Below are 17952 nucleotides of genomic sequence, written 5' to 3' on the forward strand. Positions count from 1 at the left end.
ACCTTTGGACACCTGGGGCCAGCTCTTCAGAGGAGCCAGAATCTTCTAATTTTGAAAGCATGTCCTTCCTCCCAGTGCAGGTCTAGTAGGAATGGGATGGAAAAGAGCTAGGGAAATGAAGACATTCAAAGGCCTCTACCCGCCCATTTACCCAGGAAGCCCTCTTGCAGGAGCTGCTCTCTGAACACAAATGAGGACAGACTAAGGCTACATAACGATCATGTACATTCAAGCCTCTCTTTAAGTTGGAAATAAATCACCTGAAAACTCATTTGCAAGTTATAGTGCCCAGGTAAGAGGATATTCATAATGAAAAAAAAATCTTTGTTTTTACAGACAGCAGTTAGCATTCATATATTTTTATCCATTTCTGCACTGAGTTGTAATGGCCCAAATACTGGATCCATCTGGACACAGGCAGGTGAAAAATACACATTCCTTCCTTTCCTTCATCAAGTAGCCAGTCAGGTGAAGGAGAGCAGCCTTCTAGACCGAAGCACACAAGTTAGCTGCCATCGTGGGAAAGTCTCTGAAGGAGCAGTAGGAGATGCTAGTAAAGAAAAAAGTGGCATGCCTGACTCAGTGTGGACGAGCTGAAGGGACAGCAGCTGGTAAAGACTCTGATACTACATGGCAAGAATCATTCATCTAGTACCGTGTCTTCATTTAATTCGGTCACAAAATGGTGGTCAAAGGGCAATACTTGGCCTGCCAAAAGAGTTTTGTTCGGTCTGTGTAGTGTTATTTCAAATTTGGATCCAAGGATTTTAACTCTTTTAGTTCCCGATCTTTCTTCTGTTTTACCCTCAAATGCTACTTTGGGAGAGGGACCCCATTGTGCTTTGTTTCAGAGTCCTAGCCTCTTGAGAAAAAGTTGAAAAATGAAAGAGGGTTTTCCACGTGTTCTCTGCTCCTAGGTATGTCCAGACCTTAGGAAGACTAGAGAGAGTCCCATCGGTCCCCTGGCCATAGGCTATGCCTCTTGTCTCAGTTAATTGCCTCCTCAATTCACGCCAGAAACCACAGATGGTAGGAGAGTGTCTGCAGCCTGTCCTCACCACTGGGGGGAAATGTTGAGGGTCTTTCAGTGGCATTTTTATCCCCAAGAAGAGCACAGTCTGCATTTCCTGTGCAAATGAGGGTAATGGTTACGGCTTGGGTCCAGACCATATGTGGAGAGCAGACCTAGGCCGGGATGCCGCCAGCCTCTCATTTCCAGTGCTGCTCCTCTGTCATGAGCTGCACACCAAAACACAGCCACTGCCATTCCATATGCTGTAAGAGATCAAAGGCTCCCAGTCTTGAATATATTTCTAGCTGACTGTTCTTCAAATGTCTTAAATATGTTCCTGCAGATGGAGAGCATGGTGCCTTAAAGAGGTAAGCCACATGTGCACGCGGCCTGCACAGGGTGGTGTAAAGTGAATTCCGCTGACCCATGCGCTCGTCTTTCTTCCAGGTTCGCATCTTCACGTACCTCATTGGACGAGAGGCTGCCTTTGCAGACAACCTCAAGTGGATGGCCTGTGCCAATAAAGGTGGGTCTCCCCTGTATACTTGGCTGCAATGGGGACAGTCGTGAGAAAGTGGAGTTCTAAGAGGGGCTGTAAAATTCCAAGACAAGGTTTGGGTGTTTCCAGATGATTTTTGAAAGACTTTGTAGCAGCTTCTCCCAAAATACATTTGTAAATTTTGAAGTAATAGTCCAGTGGAATGGTCAAACGAGTCACCTCTGCTGCTTAGTAGCTGGGTGACATTGGGAGAATTATCACGGCAGAGATGTTTACTGTGCACCAAATATCCCTGTGCTTGCCTGCCATTCCCAGCCCCATTGCGGTTAGGTGGGACTTCAAGACTGAGTTGTTTTTGGACTGAATCATTTAAAAGCTAGGGTGGTTGTATTAGCCAAAGGGATGCTGATGCAAAATATCAGAAATTGGTTGGTTTTTATAAAGGGTATTTATTTGGATACCAGGCCATAAAGCATAAGTTACTTCCCTCACCAAAGCCTATTTTCATGTGTTGGAGCAAGATGGCTGCCAACAGCTGCGAGGGTTCAGGTTTCCTGGGTTCCTCTCTTCCCAGGGCTTGCTTCTTCCTGGGTTCAGGGTTCTATTCTTCCTGGGGCTGGCTTCTCTTTCCTCTGTGTGCTTACTTCCCGGGGCTCCAGCTTAAAGCTTCAACATCATACTCCAACATCAATACTCCAACATCAAAAACCCTCAACTCTGTCCTTTGCCATGCCTTTTATCTGTGAATCCCCACCCTTTGGTGCCCTACTGGCACAAGAGGTTTACATAATTCCTTAATCAAGTAAATCTATGACTCCAATATTATAGAATATGCCCAGAGGAGAAGATCAGTTTACAAACATAATCCAATATTTCTTTTTGGAATTCATCAATAATATCAAACTGCTTAAAGTGGGGGTGTCCAAACTCTGAGCCTGCTCTTGTCAGCAATGAAGGTGCATGTTCCAGACAGCACAATGTAAGATGTGGCAGCTTTCATCAACCAGGCTCCCTGTGTGACCCCCTGGAGCAGACACCTTTCCACCAGTCCTGCCCTCCACCCTTGCCATCTGCGAAGCCCTGTTAGATACATAGTGCACATGATAAGTAAACCTTTGTGTTAAGCCACTGAGATATCCAGCTTGATATGTTTCTATAGCATAACTTAATCTATATGACTTAATTCAGTTGGTGAACTTTAATGGGATTCATTGTCCTAATTGTCACTCAAAACGGGGATGATGATAATAGTTCCTCCTTTGATTCTTACTAAATAGGACTAATGAGTCAGTGCTGAGTTATAGGAAGTGCTCAGTATGTATTGTTTTACATTGCTACATTTTAATTAATAAATAATTTCTGAAATCTACTTTTTTTGGATAAGGCTGATTTAAGCAAAATAAAGCATACTTCTTCATTATAAGTTTAATATGCTCATGCTCATTTTGAATCTCAGTGTTGCCCCTGAGAGTCTTTTTCTGTGGAGCATCTAACTGGCATTTTGTTCTACAGAATTCACTTTGGAAAATGCTGGATTAAAACAACCTATTACCTACATTTTTGGTTGAAATAGAAAAAAATTTATGATTATTGTATTTCACATTTAGAAAATTCAAATAAACCTGTGTTCATTTGATTCCCAATTGTGTGTCAGAAACAATGTTTTGGGGACAGCATAGGGAGAGAAATAGCAGGGGACTCCAGCCTGCTGAGGCCCTCTTATCATTTTACACACAGCCAAGAAGGCAATGCGTAGGAGGCAAATAATTGGTAGAGTCCATGCTCTTAACCCAGATTCCCTGAGTTCAAATCCCGCCTCCTCTTTCCCACCAACCATATGCAAGTTACCAAACCTATCTGGATATGAATATGTCCCCTACAAAACAAGGATAGTAATGAAACCTGCCCCATTTGCATGTTATGAGCATGAAATGAGGCTGTGCAGGTAAAGCTGGCAGTTCAGTGCCTAGCACGTAAATGCCCAATATTTCTGTGTATTATACTGATCGGCAAGGGTGTCATATCTCCCCTCTGAGGCTCCACACTCTGTGAGAGCAGGCTTTGACTCTGACTTCACCCTGAGTGCTCAAAGTCCAGCCTGGTTGGTACCTTCCTTGGTGTGGGTACCCTATTGATATTTGAAAATGAGTGAATTGACTACAAATACTAGAATAGTGAATTGACTACAAATAATAGAAGAAGGTATGTCCTTTTGCATAGTAAATTGATATTTACCACTGCATAGTATATTGATATTGATGGGTTTCCTCCTAAACCATTTTTTAAATAAAAGCCCCAGTGTTTGAACTTACAGTGGAAAAAAGAGGACTCCATGAAGTTCTCAGTACCAGTTTTGGTGACTTAAAGTTATTTTAATTGCAAGCAACCAAAGTTGCTCCCTGAAACTAAAAAGAGAAGTGTTTTGGAAAGAAAGGGGAGTGACTCAGAACCTTGGGTAGAAGGGAAGCGCACAGTTTCTTTCTGCCTGTCCACGCCCATCTTTTGCTCTGCAGCAGACCTTTGTGACTATGGCACGTGTACAGCCAGAAGTGACCATCCCACAGCATGCATACCCGTCCTTCCACACAACACAGAGTTACTTTTTCCATATTGAGGACAGGGAATGTTATTTGAAAGGGAAGCTTATATGTTTTCTATTTGAGACAGACCAGTAACTCTAAATTCTGTTTTCAAGTACCCCTCAAAAAAAAAAAAAAAACGCCTATGATGGTCAGCTGCATCTTGGGCCAGGTCTCTAACCCTGTTTAATGGAGTGTGGAAGGAGTGAGACCCAGGAGCCACAAAACAGGCACTCTACTAGGGCTCAGCACTACGGGTAGATGAGTGGGTGGGTGGGTGTGGAAGTTCGCAGAGAATACGTACATGGCCAGGCAAATAAATGTCTACCCATCTTTTCCTTTGCTTGGCACTGCTCTTAATTATCTGTTTATGGTTAGAACAGTCATTTAAGCAAGTTCTCAATTTCTTCATCTAAAAAATGCAGGTCTCTGTGGAGGGTTTGTAAAATTTCCTTGAAGCTCTAAAATAACACATTCTACAATTATTTTCAATTATTGGCTGGCTCACCTCACTAAAAAGTATCAGTGATTCTGCTTGTCTTGGAGTAATGTGTTTGGCTGCATTTCAGGGGGGATCTAGGAGAGAGGTGGGTGTGAGGAGAGGGGGGCTGAGTGGATCACAGGTTTCCTCTGTGGGAAGAACCCTTTCTTGAATTAAGTTTTGGGACTTTATGGCATTTGAAACACTTGAGTGAGCTACACTTTCCCCCCCATTTTTCCCTTTCTTTTGTGGTCTTGAAAATAAAAGTTCCTTTCCTATTTTTTTTCTTGTGCTATTATTCCTGCCACGTCAGATTGCAGTTCTTCGCATCAGCTAGCATACATTTAGTCATGGTTATTGTTTTTATGTTTTTACCACTGTCTGTGTCCAGCTGATGAAAATTACTCAAATTGAAGTCTTGTCTTAATCAACTAATATTACACCATAATTCAGTTTTAGTCATTGTTTATAAAAATCTTTGAAGCATCATTTCGAGACAGTTTAGTCAGCTCAGAGTATTTCAGGGCCTAGTTATAAAATATAGCCAATATAGCTGTTTAGATTTATAAGTTCTGAGTACTGCAACTTGGAAAATCCAAGGAGGTAATAGTAGCTGCTTGGCTGGATAGGCTATTGGATTCCACAATTTCACCTTTCTTCCTGTCCAAATCCAGTTGTTTCCTTCCCTGCCACAGCCAGTCCCTCTCGAGAGTTTCGCCTTTCTCACTCTGCTTCTCTTATAAAGGGCTTTGGGAATAAAATGTCATTATTTGCCACCCTTCAAAGTAGCAGTTGCCATTGAAATGTTAGGCTCCAGTCATCCATGCCCATGTAAACAGTGGCTTCACGTTGCGTCAGTTATGGGGTTTTAGACCACGTAACATCAGTGAGCAAGTATTCTTCTATGGTCATTAATTAAATCATTGTTTATAGTCTCACATTGTTATAGCATGGAGGCGGCACAACATTTTTCTTCTCAAGTAACATGAGGTCCAGAGCCTTCCCTCCCCTTACATATTTTATCCCTGACTCAGCCAAGTCCTTCAGTGAAATGAAACATTAACATTCAGGGACCCAAAGAGAACCCAAGGAGGAGCCTGTTGGCTGACCGACGAGGTCTGGCCACAAAGTGACCCTGGGAAGGAACAAGAGTTGACAGGGCCAACCTGTCATTCTGAGGACTTGAAGAACTTCTTGCCTAAAAGCCTGTTAGCCATAGAGACAGTGTGCAGCCAGGAGACCTCAGAAGCTCCCCCCTCTAAGAGGACATCTGGAGACATTCATACCCTTGCAGGAGTTCTCTGCCTCCTTCTATCTACTAGCAAGTCCAGACAAGCCTGGCGCTTGCTCATTGGTTTGTTTCATTTTTTGCAAAACTAGATCATTTTTTGAGGGAACCAACCCTAATGAGGCAAAGCACCAAGCCATTTTAAATACATTAAAACAATAATTGCCACTGTAGAATGGCCTGTGGAATTTACAATTCTGTGTTCACACTATTGGATAAACAAATGAACTGGGAAAACAGAAAAGAGGGGTTGGCTAGCACAGATATTCCATACAGTGACAACCTTCTCTAATGTTCAGTGTGCCAAGGTTTTGAATAAGCCCTGGCTGATTCTTCTTCAACAATCACACCGAGAGGAGTTTTCCAGCTGTGCAAATAAAGAAGGAGCTCAGCGTTTGGGTTCTCAGCCAATCAGTCACCCTTAGGTGGAAGGAAACCCTGCATGTGTCTCTTTTGGGTATCTGCTTAAATAGTCCCTTTTTGATAATTTAATTATCATTTGCTCCTTATTTGAAAGAGAATTGGTAGCCTGACATCTGCCCTCCGTTAAAGCCCAGACTTCCCAATTTTTCTATTAAGAAATTCTTAACCTCGCTATACTTTTCCAAGTGTTCCCCAAAAGATAGCTTCAAATTTATTAGAACAGCATGAGCTTTTAGAGGGGGTAGAGAACAGGGGGAGGAGGGCAAAAATGGCAGTTATTCCAAAACCGTTGTATATAGTTCTTTGTGTTAATTCCATAGAACAGAAGAAAATGAGTGGAAAGTTTAATGGTGACAAAGATGGTGATGATGTTGTTAATAGCAACTAACGATGACTAACTGCTTTCTAAGTGCCAGGCAGGGTGCTAAGTACCTTACGTGTTTTATCTCTTTTGATCCTCATAAAAGCTCTATGAGTTATGTGTGATAATAATCTTTATTTACGGAGGAAAAGTAGCACCTTGCCCCAGAATCAGCAGCTAGCAGGTTGCAGAGTCAGGATTCTAGCCCCGTTAATTTAAAGCCAGAGCATGAAGTCATCGCCAGAATGTGAGGCTGAGGGGAGAAGAGAGTCATGTTTCAGAGAGGGCTCTGTCCCTCCTAATTTGAGATTACCTGGAAGAAAAGAAACTAAAAGATCAAAAAGGACTTTAATGTGCCGTAGTTAATAAAGGCTGGAGCTGAAATTTATATCCCACCTATGTGTTCCAGAACAAACGTGGACCTGCCTTAGCTTGCACAGTCATGTGGTCCATTTCCTGTCATTTTAGAAATGGGGAGGTTAAGGCTCTGAGTGGAGATGCAGCCTGCTTGAGACCATATTGGGGGTGTGAGGGTGGGCTCAGGGGGAGCTGCAGGGACAAGCCAGCATTCCTAGTTCCATGGCATAGACCGTTAAATTATTTTCTTCTTTTCCTCTTTGCCTTACTTTAAAAAACTAGTTATTTTGATCTGCTTTTAAATTAAAATGTTACAAAAATAATACAAACCCCATGCAGAGAACTCCAACATACCTCAACCCCCAAGATACCCAGATCTCCCAATTTAAACATCGTGCCACATTTGCCATATCATTCCATCCACCTACCTGTCTCCCTTCCCTCCCTTTCCCCTACCCCTTCCCCTACCCCCCCTCTATTTTCTGAACAGTTGAGTCTAAGCTGTATGTGTCATGTTTCTTGACCACTTAATACCGCCATACACATTTCCTATGAACAAGGATATTTATTTATCAACTACCTTAAGAGCACTTATAAAGTTCAAGAAATATAATATTAATATAACACTTGCAGTATATATTCCATTTTTTTCATATGTCCCAATAATGTCCTTTTGAGACTTTTGTCCTCTCATGTTAGATTCAATCAAGGATCATGTGCTACATTTAATTTTCATTAGTTGCTCTTTCCTTTTTTTAAATCGTGTGAACATATATACAACACATACTTTCCAATCTCAACCACGCCCAAGCATACTAATTAGTGGGATTAATCACACTCAAAATATTACAGTACCATCACCACTTTCTAGTACTAAAATTTCCCTTCTCCCCAAACAGAAACCCTAGAGCCATTATGCCATAGCCCCTGCTCCCTGCCCCTGGCAGCATGCACTCTAATTTCTGTCTCCATGAGCTTGCATATTCTCTGATATTTCTTAGTAATTGCCATGGGGCTTAAATTTTTTCTATTTTTTATTTTTTTATTTTTTTTTAAGAACGCTTATATCATTTTTATTGAGAGTAGTCAGAAATTGAAAATACTCCAGGTAATCATCAATAGGAGAATGCATAAACAAACTGCAATATAACCAAATAATGAAATACTACTCAACAAATAAAAGGAATATACCACGTATATGTACAACATGCATGAATCTTATAATTATACTAGTGATAGAATTCAGTGAAATATATATATTTATAGTTTCTTTTTCTAATTTATTTTTGCTACATTAAAAAAATATGAGGTCCCCATATACCCCTCCACCCCCCTCACCCTACTCCTCCCATAACCACAACCTCCTCCATCATCATGGGACATTCATTGCACTTGGTGAATACCTCTCTGAGCATTGCTGTACCACATGGTCAGTGGTCCACATTACAGTTTACACTGTCCCCCAGTCCATCCAGTGGGCCATAGGAGAACATAAAATGTCCAGTAACTATCCCTACAGTACCACCCAGGACACCTCCAAGTCCTGAAAATGCCCCCACATCACATCTCTTTTTCCCATTCCTACCCTCAGCAGTTACCATGGCCACTTTCTCCATCTCAGTGCTACATTTACTTCCATTACTAATCACATTAGTTTCAGAATAGAGTATTAGTAAGTCCACTCTCATCTATACTCTATTTCTCCATTCTGTGGACCCTGGGATGGTTATGTCCACTCCACCTCTGTATCAAGAGGGTGCTTAGATTCCACTTGGATGATGGATGTGATTCTCCTACTTGCAGTAGTAGGCACTCTTGGCTCCCTTGTGTGGTGGTTGACCTTCTTCACCTCCATGTTAGCTGGCTGGCGTAAATCCAATAAGCCAAAGGGTAGGAGTTGCAAGTCTGTTGAGGCTCAGAGCCTGGCTATCACATGGAGAGTCCAGAGATTCAGGTCCCCTGAGTATACACTAAATCCCAGCACCATCCACAGGTCCAGTGAAAGTGACAGGAGAGGCTTGTAAACAAAGATCACACCTGAGTCCAACTCCATCACACTCAGGACCACAAACTCCAAAGTAGGGCCAACTGACATGGCACTGAAGTCTATCTGTCATGACCATAGAAGCTGTGGGTCTCTGTAGCCCTCAGAAGAACCAGTACCTGGGATTGTATCTACTTTAGCTGTTTCTGGGTCTCTGCTGAGGTGTGCATAAGGGTGACCCCTCTGATGACCTCCTGGCTCTTTTTTGGAGACTCATAGCCATATAAACTCATTTGTCCTTTCCATTTCACCCTTTTATTCAAGGACAAAAAGTATTTTTAACTCCTTATATTACATGTGGGCTGAGATATTCTGCTGGTCTGAGTTGACCCTTTTATTCAAGGTCATTCTCCAGCCACATGGGGCTTAAATTTAATATCCCAAATGTATAACAATCTTGTTAACTTCAATAAGTAAACACAAACTATATTCCTATACCCCTCCATCCCTCCACCTTTATGTAGATCTTATCACAAATTACATGTTTATACTTTATGAGTCCTAAACCATTGATTTATCATTACATTTTATGCATTTGTCTTTTAGATCCTTTAGGGAATAATAAGTGGAGTTGCAAGTCAAAAATGTAATAGCACTAGCATTTATTTTTATAAAATCCACATTGTTACTCTCCCCAGAAATCTTTATTTCTTCATCCAGCTTCAATCTGTTGATTGGCCTTTCCTTCCAACCTTCAGGACACCTTTTAGCATCTCTTGCAGGGCCTGTCTAGTGGCAACAAACTCCCTTTGCTTTTATTTATCTAGGAATGTCTTAATATCTTCCTCATTTTTAAAAGACAGTTTTGCCAGATACAGAATTTTTAGATGGTAATTTTCTGTTTTCAGCACTTAAAAATGTGTCATCCAAATGCTTTCTTGCCTGTGTTTTCCAATGAGAAATTGGCACTTAATCTCACCGAGGCTCCCTTTATGTGACATGTTGCTTCTCTCTTGCAATTTTCAGAATTCTCTCTTTATCTTTGGCATTTGATAGTTTGAATATAATATATGCAACATGGGTCTATTTGGTTTTATCCTGTTTGGAGTTTGTTGAGCATCTCAGATGTATATATTCCTGTCTTTTGTTAAATTTGTGAAATTTTCAATCATCATTCCTTTGAATATTCTCTCTGTCCCCTTTTCTCTTTCTTTTCCTTATGGGATTTCCACAATGCATATATTGGTATATTTGAAGATGTCCCCAGATTCTTCAGGCTCCATTCACTTTTCTTAATTCTTTCTTCCTTCTACTCCTCCGACTGGATAATTTCTGTTGTATTATCTTCAAGTTCACTGATTCTCTCTTCTGCCAGTTCCAAACTGCTATTGAGCACCTCTAGGGAATTTTTAATTCCTGCCATTATGGTCTTCACATTTTATAATTTCCATTTCTCCATTGATATTCCCTTTGTGTTCATCACCTGTTTTCCTTATTTCCTTTACTACTTTGTGCATGTTTTCTTTTTGCTATTTGAACATAATTAGGACCATTTTTAAAAAGCCTTTCTCTGGAATGTCCCAGGTGAAGCCCCCTGAATTATGCTAATGTTTAATCTTTTCTTTTTCCTGGGCCATCTCTTCCTGTTTCTTTGTATTAAAGTCTGGATATTTTTGTTTTTAAATGTGTTACTGCTGGGATTTAGACTCTGGACTGGCCTTTCCTTAGGCTTGCATCCAGTTAGTGTGATGACAGAGTTTTCCTTAAATGCCAGGAGGTAACAACAACAGCAAAAAAAAAAAAAAAAAAAAAAAAAGAGGAGGAGGAGAAAAAAGAAAATACCTCTCCCATTTTCCACAGATTGACCTGTGCAGGCACTGTCCTCCAGGGCTTATCCACACAATGAGTTTAGAAATGGGCTCCAGGCCAAAGCCTAGGGACCTCCCCGATCCTTCCTGCACATACATCTTTTCTTGGACAAAAGGTTGTGGCCCTAGGAATCCCCCCATTTTCACAGTGCTGAATGTCCCCTTTTCTCACTGTCCAAAGCCCTGCACTCTATGTCCTACAGCCAGCATTCCCTTGCCCCAGGCAAAACAACCTGACTATTCCCCCATAGCATTCTGTAGGAGAGTTCTATAAACTTCCTTCTACACACAGGGCAATTCTGAGATGTGAGTCCCTCAGGCCACCACCAGACAGATAGGGCTAGATACACATGCTCCCTATATGTGCACGAAGATCCTTCTGCTCCCTCCGGAACAAGGACCAGGGGTCTACCCTATAAGCATGGGCTGGCTCAGTGCCAAGCCAGTGAGGGGTGGGGAAGGGACCAGCAAGGACACCATGGGATCCTATCAGTTATAAGTAGCCTATTTCTTGATTCATCATGTAACCTTTTACTGTCTGTAGTCTTTTAACTATTTCCAGGAGCCTTGAGAAAGATGTTTCTGCTAGTTCTAGCTTGTTGTTCAAAGCTTCGGATAGGTGGGTGGAGTCCTGAAGCATCTCACTCTGCCATCTTGATCAGGGCAGGACCTCCAAAGCTCTTTGCCTTATTTTATAAATATGAAATTTGATACTAAAACTAAAAATGTTATATTATTTACACAGGAAAAGGTATGTTCCTAAATCTGGGCTTGGGCTGGATGGCTTCTCTCAGGAGCTGGTTCCCGAGGTAGGCACAGGCCCCCTGAGGCTGCTGGATGCTCTGCCCTGGTGGTCATGCTCTCCTGGAATGGCTCCTTCCCACTCTTTGGACATGTGCCTTCTGGCTGTCCGGGCCCAACAGGCCTCTTGCTTGTCCTTTGTGAAAAGAAAAAGAGATGTGGCAGTAGAAAGCAGTGTTTAAATTGTACATTATTCTACAGAAATAATTGTTTTCAATAGTGTATGATGTCAATGAAGAGGGAGATGAACACAATATTTCAAGAACACTCTTGTCCTGTAGAGAATGCAACCCAGGTTGCCCTGTAGACATCACTTTCCACATAAATCTTTTTCATCTCCTTTCCCACATCACTGCTGCTGCTTCTTGTTTTCAGGCTGACTTATTTAAGAGGGGAAAGAGTCTTTGAAAAAACTAAATGGGGGCAATGCCCATCACAAAAATTGTGAAATGAGGACCTTGCTGTGTTAGGTGGACAACCAGGGTCTATCTGGTGAGGAACAGACTCCTGGAGCCATCAATGTGGCACTATTGCAAAGCAGGGTGCTAAATGATGTGCCAATGGAGCATCTCTTGCAGAGGCAGCTTTTAGACCAGGAGCTCTTAAGATATATTGAAGTAAAGGTGGTAAAATCTCAGAAATACAAAGCATGAGGCTGCATGTGTTTTATTGCACCAAGTGCCTGTAACCCAGAGTTCACAGAAGGAGCTCTGCAAGGGAGTAAGGTAAATAAATTGATGTTATATAGAAAAATGAGCAGACCATCTGTAATAGGTGGCTAATTTCAGCATTAATTACTCCCTGGTAATTACTGAATGATTACTGATTCTGTTTTCTTACATGATATATGAAGTCCAAAAAGGCACATTAAAGAAGAGAATAAACATTCATTCAAGCGCTAGAATTTAAAACAAAAAAAAAAAAGAGGGATGAGGAAGGGAAAGCAGCCAGCTGAGAGAATATGGAGGGAAACCAAGAGAAGCAGCTATGGTTACAGCCCAAGATTCCAATCCTCAGTGACTTCCTATTATCCATCAAAAGTTACCTTTGTTGACTAAAACCTAGAGGAAAACCTTTAAAGACAAAAAAATGTGTCTTTCATAAAGGTTTCAAATTTTAATGGCTTGGAGTTAGATGATCAAATTTGCATAAATTTTGCAGTGTACATTATTATTTTATTCTCTCAATATAAATTATTACAGGGTTTTAAGCAGGGAAGGGATGATCGTTTCTGTATGTTTAGAAGCTCCTTCTGGTCGCTGTGAGGAGCCTTGGTCATGAGAAGGGAGATTTGTGGGAAGGCTATTTGCTGTGCTCTGGGAGAGAGTTGATGGTGTCTCAGACTAGGGTGGCAGCAGGGAAGATGGGAAAGTGGATTTTTCCTATAGTTTGGAGGTAAGGCCAGAAGAACATGCTGGTGGATTAGATATAGGGGCTTGAGGTAAGGATGTTACCAAGGATCATTCTTGTGCTTTTGGCCTAATAGGGCAGAGGTCATTTACAGAGATGGGGACAAGTGGAGGAGGAATGGGTTTGAGGAGGAAAATCAGGAGTTGGCTTTGCACAGGTTTGTTTGGCTCTTCCATTAGCCCTTCTTGTGGAGGTGGCAGGTAAACAGTTGGCTATGGATCTGTGCTTGAAGTTAGCTTTCTGTAACTTCAGAACTTTGACTATGAAAAGTGAGGATGACCTCTCTGTTCAATCCACTTTCAAATGTGAGGTTGTTGGTCCATCCCACTCCCTCTCTGTGCTAATGATCTTCCTCTCCCATCCTCTTCCCTATATTCATCTCTTTCCTTCTCCTGGCCCCAATTTGGAAAACTTAAACCAGGGAATTTTACTGTGGGCATTGAGGATTAGATGTGAAAATACCAACCCAGGCAGCCAAGAGGAGCTCCTAAGAGTTGCCATCTTTATTGTACACTTGGCACGAGGCCAAATGTAGAAACGATTCTCTACTGTGAACTACTCATTCACATACTCAGAAGTGTTCGAGAACCATCAGTCTGTCTCTTCCTCGTAGCAACATGGTAACACCCTGCTTTGCTTGCCCCTGTGTCATGTCTGTCCCTCTAAAATCCTTCACTTAGAGCTCAAAGTTTGCCTACTAACGTAGAGATGAAATGTATTCTGTCTTAGTCACATTCATTGTGACTGTTCTGCATGGGAAGATGACCACTGTGGACATGGCACCCTCTCTGTCCTCCAGCAATCCCCTTTAAAGTCCATCCTGCCCACCATGCCTGTAAGAGTGCCTCCTTAGGAGCCTTTCTAGAGCAGTGTCCTAAATGGGTCTCCGTTACGTTGAGGAAGTGATGAGGTGCCCACGGGTCCCACTCCTGGGCCACAAACTAGAATAGCCTGTTCCTTTGGGGCCCTGTGTTTCCCCGAGGATGGGCGAGGCTCAGGCCCTGGCTGGGAGGGCAAGGCTGCAGGAGTGACAATGCATGCTAATTAGTGCTGTGCAGAGCTGTCATCAGGAAGCCAGAAGCCACATGGTCCCAACCTGGCTTGGGGTTGGCACACCAAATTCAAACCAGCTGCCCTTTGTTTGGAAATGCCCTGGGACAGTCCCAACTCTTTCTGGAAAATAGAAAGTCACGTACCCTCACACATAGCCCTGTTTTAGACACTGAGAGACTCTAAGAACAGTCAAGCTAGTGCTGCAACAGCTCCAGGGATCTACTCTCTCTGTCTTGTTTGACTTATACAAACTTAGAGATGTGTCCTTATTTAGACACAGAGAAGAAACATGAATTTGAGTCTGCCCAGTATCCTCCTACTTAAAATCCTTCTCCCAGGGTCTGATGTGACAGTCAACCTACTCATTTCTCTAGTCTTACAGCACCTACCCCCACCCTCTTTCCCCTGGGCTCCCTAGTCCAGCCATTCTGAGCCATTTGTCATTCTCTGAAGGAACCTGGCTCTCTCTGATCTCCAGGACCGAGTTTATACTCCTTGATTTGCTGGACCTACCCTACCCTTTAACCCTACTCTCCCCAGCAGCTCTCCCTCCCGCTTCAGGTTTCATCTTCACTGACTTTCCTTCAAGGAAGCCAGGTTTAATTGGCCATCCTGGCTGTGTCCTCTGGCTTAAGGATGACTACAGTGTCTGTTTACTCAGCTCTCTCAGGCCTCATCCCCATGACAGCGGGAGCCTTGGTCATCTTGTTAACCTCTGCTTCTCCAGCGCCAGTCATCTAGTTTGAATGAAGGGCCCCGTCCTGGGGACCCAGGCCGCTGCTTGGTTCACTCCTTCCCTCCCAGCAGTTTCTAACCACAGCAAAGTCAGCAGGAGCCAAGCTAAAGAGGAACATAGCAGTGCCTGGAACCCGAGATCAAAATGGCCTCCTCAAGACAATAGCATGTTTAGGCATTTTCTGTTACTTAGAAACCAGGTCTACCCAGCATATGGAAAAGACAGGCCTGATAACTACATTAGGGTGTGAACTGGAGTTTAAGTCTCAAGCAAACAAAGGGCATACAAATTCTATAGATCTAGAAGGCACAGACTTTAGACTCATAAGCCTGGGTTCAACTTCTGTCTTAGCCACTTGCCAGCAGTGAGAACATGAGCAAAACACATACCCTCGCTCTGCCTCAGTCACCTTCTCTTTGAAGTAAGTACTTCATCATGTTTTCAAGAATACGTGAGACAAATCTTATCAAGTTTTTAGCAAATGTTGTGGCACTTAGCACTCAATAAATCATAACTACTACTTTAGTTATGATAAAAATGAGATAGCCTTTAATGTTTGTGCTTTGTAATTTTCCCCTTGGTAAGAAACTCATCAAAGTGAAAAAGTAGGTTGCAAAATGGCATATAGAGAGGACTCCCATGTCTGCTGAGGAGGGTGAGTAAGTGTATGCATAGAAAAAAGACCAGAATGACATTCTCCAAATGGTTATCAGGGTCTTCTGGGCAGTGGATGTAGGGTTGATTTTAATTTCCTTCCTTTTTCTTGACTACGTTTACTAACATTAACACATTACTCATGAAATCGGTCTTGAGCAGAGTGGGGATGGAAAGTTTTAATGAAAAAGAAAGAAATTATCTAAAGGACACGAAGGCATGGTATGTATACCTTCCCCATTTGCAGGTCTTCCTGTCTGTAACTGAACTTGGTGTCCTTTGGTTTTGGCAGGATTTTTCACCCAGATCTCCACGTTGGCTGATGTGCAGGAAAATGTCATGGAGTATCTTCATGTGCTCAGCCGGCCAAAAGTCATTGACCAAGAGCACGATGTGGTGTGGACTGAAGCATACATCGACAGCACTGTGAGTCCATGGGGCCCCTGGGGGAGAGGCTGAGGGTGATGTGAGGATTTTCCTGTGTTCATTCCAGAAGAGAGCAATTGTATTGATATCCTGCAGTTACGGAGTTTGGTGGCATTTTCCTTGTATTGTACAGTTTGCATTGGTCACCTTGGCAAACAAGGTGGTCAAAAGTCATATCCAGAGTATTAACAGGCACTACAAGCATCTTGTCAGCATAGAAAGTTCACTTTTTCCTTGTATCTTCTCTAGTTACTGTATTTTTCTCCTTTTCCACATTTGTACAAATCCCATCCATGTGGCACTGATCGTTGACATGTTCTTAGAATCACAAATCTTTGGGTCTCAGTTTGGGAATATGACCACAGCTCAGCTCCAACAACCAAGTAATGCTGGAGAGACGGCAGTTGTGTTTTCTTCCCTTGGACAAGTGGAGAGAACATGCTTGAATGGTGTTCCACAAGCACTGGACTATTGTGTGAACTCGAGCCACAGGATCATTCTAAATCTGAATTCCAAGCAGAGGATTCTGATGCTGAAATAGCTTAACAGGGGGGCTTTGCCAATCATCAAGAAATGTCTCAATGGCCGCACATTTTGTGTAATTTTAGGGTGATTTCTCTTAGTGATAAGGAGTCTGATGAGAGTGGTGTTTTTCATTTACTGATTGTAAATGTTCTTATAGGGCCCACTCCCATCATTTTGTTGGAATTAACATCATGTTAATCACTGTAACCCAGACACAGCTGTCTCCGGAGTGCTTTCCATGGCTGTTGAGGGCTGGCTGTTCTCTCCCTGGGCTCTTCTCTGCCTGCTGTATTCCTGACATCTGTGGGCAAATGCAGAACAGGAACAGAATATGGACACTCACCTTAGGGGACATGGTGACAGGCCAGGCCGCAGCAAACTTGCCCCATTTTGGCCTTAAGGTACACAGTGGAACCATGGAAGTGGGAAAATATCATCTGGTCCAAGACGAACATCCCTTCCTCGGGAGAAAGCATCCTGAGCAAAGACGGTGTTGAGCAGAAAAACCTTAACTGGTTCCAGGGGATTCCCTGAGCTTTTATCAGTTTCAGGGTCTGACCCTAGTTTGGTTTTAAATTATGGAAACAAAGTAACTAAACTGCCCCATTTATGTTGGCTCCACGTTAGCAATGACAATGACAATGATAGTTTCATCTTGTCAGGAAAAACAGTGAAGGATAGGATCAGCTGGCTAGTCAGCTTTGAAGTGACTGAGAACCCAGGGGTTTTGAGTATAAACCCTGAACAGCCAATTGGATCTGTCATTTATTTGTTTCACTGATTTGAAAAACCTAAGCCAGAGTCTATACCTAAAATATTATAGTACTGAATAGACAGACAGATGGAATGGAAGGTCCTACACACAGACCCATCTACATCTGGTAGTTTAGTATATGATAAAGGTAGGATCTCAGGTCAATGGGGCATTGTAATACACGCTTTTGCTTGCGAAAACTACATAGCTGTTTAGAAAAAGATAAAATTGGTTCTTCACATCCAACCCAAGAAAAAAAAAACAAGTGAATCAGAGATCTAAAAAACAAAAAACAAAAAACTAGCACTAGAAGAAAACCTGTGAGAATTCCTCTAAGACCTGTATACAGGGAAAGCTTTTTTGACAGTGACTCTAAAATCCAGGTACAAAAAGTAAAAGAAAAGAAAACCAAAAGTAAACAAAGTAACTTTTGCAAGTCAAAAAACACCATAAGCAAAATCAAATGATAAAATGGAAGAAAATATTTGCAACATATAGTGCACAGAAAGAACTAACAATCCTAATATATAAAGAACTTTCAAAAACTGAGAGAAAAAGCCTAAAATTCCTACCAAAAATGAACAAAGGACATGAGCAGACAATTCACAAACAAAGAATAAAAATGGCTTTTAAAAGTGTGCCTGCTTATTTTTACGAAAAGAAACTCATTAGTAAACTTGGTCATTTATAGGGAGTGGGTATGTGAAGGGGTGAAGTGGTGTCCTTTAAATGTAGTTGTGG

General features: G+C 42.2%; 1 protein-coding gene across 2 annotated transcripts in view; it reads left to right on the forward strand.

Annotated features, from left to right (window-relative positions):
- The window catches only part of CACNA2D3 (calcium voltage-gated channel auxiliary subunit alpha2delta 3), a 933078-nt gene that overhangs the window by 599322 nt on the left and 315804 nt on the right, over positions 1-17952 (forward strand). For both annotated transcript variants that reach the window (XM_058288134.2, XM_058288135.2), the window contains exons 12-13: positions 1460-1538; positions 15799-15932. In XM_058288134.2, coding sequence (XP_058144117.1) covers positions 1460-1538; positions 15799-15932 — 213 coding nt within the window. The remainder of the gene's footprint in view (positions 1-1459; positions 1539-15798; positions 15933-17952) is intronic.

The sequence above is a fragment of the Dasypus novemcinctus genome, chromosome 26, assembly GCF_030445035.2.
Source record: "Dasypus novemcinctus isolate mDasNov1 chromosome 26, mDasNov1.1.hap2, whole genome shotgun sequence".
Classification (NCBI taxonomy): domain Eukaryota; kingdom Metazoa; phylum Chordata; class Mammalia; order Cingulata; family Dasypodidae; genus Dasypus; species Dasypus novemcinctus.